Source organism: Metopolophium dirhodum, chromosome 1, assembly GCF_019925205.1.
Source record: "Metopolophium dirhodum isolate CAU chromosome 1, ASM1992520v1, whole genome shotgun sequence".
Classification (NCBI taxonomy): domain Eukaryota; kingdom Metazoa; phylum Arthropoda; class Insecta; order Hemiptera; family Aphididae; genus Metopolophium; species Metopolophium dirhodum.
In genome coordinates, this window is record NC_083560.1 from 13282412 (window position 1) to 13288449 (window position 6038).

Here is a 6038-nt window from a genome sequence, read left to right on the forward strand (position 1 = left end):
TTCGCCAGTGTTCGCTCTTCGCGGCTCAAGGCCCCACTGAACGGTTCCAAACGGCGAAGACCCATCAGCTATGCATAAACTGTTTGGGTTCTGGGCATTCTGTAGGAGCATGTCCATAAAAAAAAACTTGCCATTCATGTAAAAAACAACATCATTCACTACTGCATTTCCCCGCCAGTGCACCCACGGGCACAAGCGGTCCGCCGCCAACTTCAATGTTTGTGGCAGCAAAAAATCCTCAGTCCATACTACTTTCTACGTTGCTTGTCAGTGTCGTGTCAGTCGACAATCAGAAATATATCCTCCGGGCATTGTTGGATACGGGCGCACAGGTTAGCTTCATTACGAAGCAAAGTGCCGATCGCTTATCGTTAACCCGTCGTCGTTGTTCTACACAAGTCAGTGCTTTCTCGGGTGCCTCAGTCAGTGTCGTGTCAGGCGTCACATCTATTGTTCTGTCACCGGTCGGGAAGCCGGACCCGTCTGTTCCTCTCGATGTCTTGATTGTGTCAAAAATCACTGACTACCTACCTCAAACAACATTCAATTTCACTGCGTGGCCCCATTTAAATAAGCTTGAGTTAGCCGACCCAAGTTTCAATATTCAAGGGCCCATTGACATTCTGCTTGGTGCAGATGTCGCCCCAGCGATCCTGAGTGGTGGCCGTGTTGCTGGTCACCAATCACATCCGACGGCGTTCGGAACTATCTTTGGATGGGTTTTAATGGGACCAACGACACCAATCACAACAAATACAGTCACGTCGATGTTAGTGACCACTGAAACGGCACTCGAAAACTCTCTTACTAAATTTTGGGAAATAGAAGAGCCACCTCAACTGCAACACCTGAGTCCCGATGAAGTTTTAGCTGAAGAAATATTTTTATCGTCCGTCAAACGTCTAACATCTGGGCGATTCAGTGTTGCACTACCATTTAAACAGCCACGTCCGATCCTCGGAGACTCGAAAGGCATGGCACTAAAGCGACTTCACTACTTGGAGAACCGATTATCACGTGATGAAGGTCTCTCAAAACAGTACCTGGAGTTTATGACCGATTACCTCACTAGTCAGCATATGGAAGTTGTTCCTATGAACCAAAGAATGACGCCATACTGTTACTACATACCACATCACTGCGTTCTTCGTCCAGAATGTCGTACGACAAAACTCAGGGTAGTCTTCGATGCATCCGCTACTACCACTGCAGGACGAACACTGAATAGCAGTTTGTACACTGGTCGAAAACTACAACAGGATCTACCACAGATCCTCATTCGTGCTCGAACCCATAAGATTCTGTTCACTGCGGACATTAAACAAATGTACCGGCAGATTGAAATCCACCCGGAAGATCGTGATTATCTAAGAATTCTATGGCGCTTTGAACGTGATAAACCTATCGAAGAATATCGTTTACGCACTGTCACGTATGGTACGTCCTGTGCACCTCATCAGGCCTTACGCACTTTGCAGTACCTAGCCGAACTCGAAAAGAACACATACCCCACCGCCGCTCAGATCATCATGCATGATACGTTCGTTGACGACATCCTTACAGGGGCCAACACCCCGGAATCCGCGCTTGAACGTCAAGAACAATTGATCTCACTATGCTCCCGAGGACACTTCCAGCTCCGGAAATGGGCCAGTAACTCATCCGTGGTCCTCCAATCGATTCCGGAATGTGACCGATCTATGTCTACTGACGTTCTGTTCGATGACGAGTTGGAAGCCGGGTTGAAAATCCTCGGCATGCGGTGGAACCCGAAACAGGACCATTTCTCCTATTCCGTCCAGCGTCCTAGCACAAAACCTACCAAACGCTCGATTCTATCGGATCTCGCTCGCATCTTCGACCCGCTTGGTCTCCTTGCACCGACCACCTTCTTAGCAAAACATTTAATGCAGTTGCTATGGACGTCTGGGATCGGATGGGACGACCCAATTCCTGAACAGATTCTTACAATCTGGCAGCGGTATCAATGCGACCTGAAAATTATCCAGAATTTGAGTGTTCCACGCCGAATCACCATGGACGGAGAAGTCAAATACGAACTCCATGCATTTTCAGACAGTTCTGAGAAAGGATACGCGGCAGCCGTATATCTGCGTTGTGAGCACCGAGAAGGAATTAAATGCCATCTTATCACCGCGAAATCAAAAGTTGCACCCCTAAAACGAGTAACCATTCCCCGTCTCGAGTTGTGTGGAGCTGTGTTGGCCGCTCAACTGCTACACTATGTGCATGAAGTCCTCAAGTCTGTCCTCTCCGTCGAAGCGATGCATGCCTGGATCGATTCGACTACCACTCTCGCGTGGATAAAATCTTCACCACATAGGTGGGCTACATTCGTCGCAAACAGAACCAGCCAGCTTCAGAGTCTCACACCACCATCGCTGTGGCGTTACGTCCCAACCGGTCAAAATCCAGTTGACTGTGCGTCTCGTGGACTCTACCCAACAGAATTAATGCAACATTCAATGTGGTGGAACGGACCTGCTTTCCTGTCCAAGGAAGACAGTGAGTGGCCACCATGTTCCACACTCAGCGCGTCACATACGACTGACCTCGAAATCCGACACACTTCTCTTTTGTTAACCTCATCCACTACCATCTTCGACCAACTGTTTCTTCGGATTTCTTCACTGCAAAAAATTATCCGCATCGTCGCATACTGTATACGAGTCGTTGTACGAATTAAGCAAAGCACCAGAAACCTGTCGCCTGTGGAGCTAGCTCACTCTTTGAAAGTCATCATACTTGCCGTGCAACAAGACGCATTTGCCGATGAACTTAAACGGCTCCGAGATTCAAATAACAAAAGTACCAGTAAACTCCGTGGCCTAAATCCATTCATTGATGAACGTGAAATTCTTCGAGTTGGAGGTCGATTAGTTCACGCGGACATTCCCTATGAACAGAAACATCCCATACTCTTGCCACGCTCACATCGATTCACAGATCTGCTCATCGACGACTTCCATTTACAACATAAACATCCTGGAGCTACCACACTACAATCCATCATTCAACAACAATATTGGATCATCGCTAGTCGACAAGTCATCAAATCTCGACTCCGACTCTGCATCGCTTGTTACAGACTCCGTCCTCGTAGCGTTCAGCCAATCATGGGGAACCTACCAAAGTTTCGGCTACAGCAAATCAAACCATTTGTCGTCACAGGAGTTGACTATGCCGGACCAATAACTTTGAAAACGTCAACCACTCGCCGAGCTATCCCGTGCCAAGCGTACATATGTCTCTTTGTCTGCATGACAACAAAAGCACTACATTTGGAACTAGCTTCGGATCTATCCACAGAAGTGTTTTTGATGGCCATGTGTCGGTTCATCTCCCGTCGTGGCCCTGTTGAACAAATACATAGCGACTGTGGCACGAACTTCGTGGGTGCAGCAAACTTGTTCCAGACCGTTGACAATTTCACTCGATCCACAGAGTACCAGACAAAATGCCGAGACTACCTCGCTAAACGTAACATCAGCTGGCATTTCAACCCCCCATCTGCCCCTCACTTCGGAGGACTGTGGGAGGCTGGAGTGAAATCGGTCAAGACGTTGCTGTATCGAACTCTCGGGCTCCAACGACTAAAATACGAGGAACTTGCCACATTACTCAGTCGAATCGAAGCGACATTAAACTCAAGACCATTAGGTGCGCTGAGTCATGACCCTCGTGACTTCGAAGCGCTTACGCCTAGTCATTTCTTAACTCTGATGCCCAGCACGGCGATTGTTGAACCAAACTTAGACTCAGTCCCGCTATCACGCCTCCAGCGCTGGAGACTCATAAAGGATCTACACACACATTTCTGGAAACGTTGGCAGTGTGACTACTTGCAGACCCTACAACGTCGAACCAAATGGACACAAAATCAAGAGAACATCAAGGTGGATACACTTGTCCTCATTCGAGAACCAACCACGACCTTAAGCTGGAGACTCGGCCGAATCACTCAACTTCACCCTGGTCTGGACGGTGTAGTTCGAGTAGCAACGGTTCAAACAGCAAACGGCCTCCTCAAACGACCAACAGTGAAGCTATGTCCACTACCTATATGTTGAATGCGGGATGCATTCAAGGCGGGCAGTATGTTACGACACATCGTAATGCATATTATCGCCGCGACCAAAGGTCCATGACTGAACCCCCGCAAGCTCCGCGTGCCCATGCGGTAATCAAAATCTTATCTCGTCTCCTTTCCGTGCATGCGCCATTAATCACTATCTATCTTCCTATTATTATTATTTAAATTAATTATTATGTACAATTGATATCGTTGTTAATGATATCAATTTTCTTGTTGTTTTGCTGTATCATTCGGATCGTTTTTTTGTTATTGTACCTACTCTCGTTCGCTCGTCTCGTCATATACTGTATACACGAGACGTGGTGTTTTTTGCTCATGTATCGTTGTAAATAAATAAAATCTTTGTTCACGCCATTGCGGCAACCTCAAATCGTACGCAGTTTTCTGTTATTGAACCGTCGCCCGTCGTTGACATTGCGTCAACGTCCGACTCTGACGTCTTGGCACCTTTGTGCTTGTCATTTAGGCAACCGCAGTCGATCGAGTGAGTACACCTCTATATTATCACGTCATTCCTGCCAGCCTTCGTGGGAAATCCAACTCCTTGCCCGAGTTCGGGACTGGTGCCAGAGTCAAGCGCGTAAGTCCGCCAGCAACCCAGTGCGTTGTGTGAGTGGCCGCTCCAGGTCGTCGGATTGCATTGCTCACCGGACCGGACCTTCACCTGCCGTAGTTTTTTAAGTATTTTTAAGTTCAGCCTAATTGTAATTGCGCCCTGTGGTCATTGCACCAGACCGATCAGACCACAGGGACCCCGGCCCCATACTTAAACTGCACCGTCCTGAATCCCATTGTACCACCTCCCTTCCTGCGTTCCTGGCTGCTTGGTTACAGCCGCCACGCGGATTCGTCGTGGGCACATTAGGTTGCCTATTTACCGGGAATCTAGGGGCACATTAAGTGGCCTATCCTCTGAGATTCTAGGAGCACATAAAGTGGCCTATATCCCCGGAATCCAGGGGCACCCCATATCGGTCATCGCCGACCTAAGTCGACTGGTCTGTCCCTGACCACCCACATTACTCTCGTACAAATACAAATCAACAGATATGCCCGATTAACCAATAGCAACCAATATATTATACACAGGTGGGTTTGCCTATGAGAAGAAGATAGGTTAATTTACAAAAGGTTAAATTTGTTTTTTTTTTTATTCATCAGATTTTTGTGCGATTAGGTTAGAACAGGATTTTGTATAAATTGATTATATTAATCCACTGTAGGTGGAATTAAGTAAAAACGATAAACTTGGTATAACTTTAATACTTTAGAGTTTTACACTATAATCATACACTTGCGCACCAACAGCATGGGATCCACGATCTACCGCAGGTAGATTGCCTATCTGCTAATGTACTAACACCATACACCAATTATTAAATAACGAAGTGAACAAAGTTTGAGTCATAAAGAGTTGATACATTTAACGGCAACGACGTGCATGGGATCAGCTAATAATATATATATTTAATTTAATGACTAATCAAAATGTTGAAATATTTATCAATGGTATTTTTATTATGTATTACACTAAAACCAACAAAATATATTTTATACTTTAATAAATAATTGTACTATGTTCTTTAGAATTGTTATTATTATGTTACAGTCGAAAATTGACTGATGAGTAACTATATTATTATTATTATTTATTAATTATGATTATTATCTATAAATACTATTATTGTTATGCTTTTTCAATTTATTATTATTGTGGGGGCCAGGAGTGCTCAATGATATTACACGGTCCCGGCTGTCTATGTTACGTGTACATTTTAGTATTCGACCGTAATAACTTATTCGTAAATACATGTAAGTCTAATAAGACTTGGTAATCAACCTCTTTGTTTTTATTACAGTTCAATATAGATATTAGTTTTATATGATAATAATGTGTTTTAATTTATAACAGATTGTCAAA

General features: G+C 45.2%; 1 protein-coding gene across 1 annotated transcript; it reads left to right on the forward strand.

The window, feature by feature from the left end:
- The first annotated feature begins 215 nt into the window (after nt 1–215).
- LOC132953810 (uncharacterized) lies at nt 216–4091 on the forward strand. Its single transcript, XM_061026149.1, has one exon. It carries the CDS (start codon nt 216–218, stop codon nt 4089–4091), a length of 3876 nt encoding a protein of 1291 aa, XP_060882132.1.
- The last annotated feature ends 1947 nt before the right edge of the window (nt 4092–6038 follow it).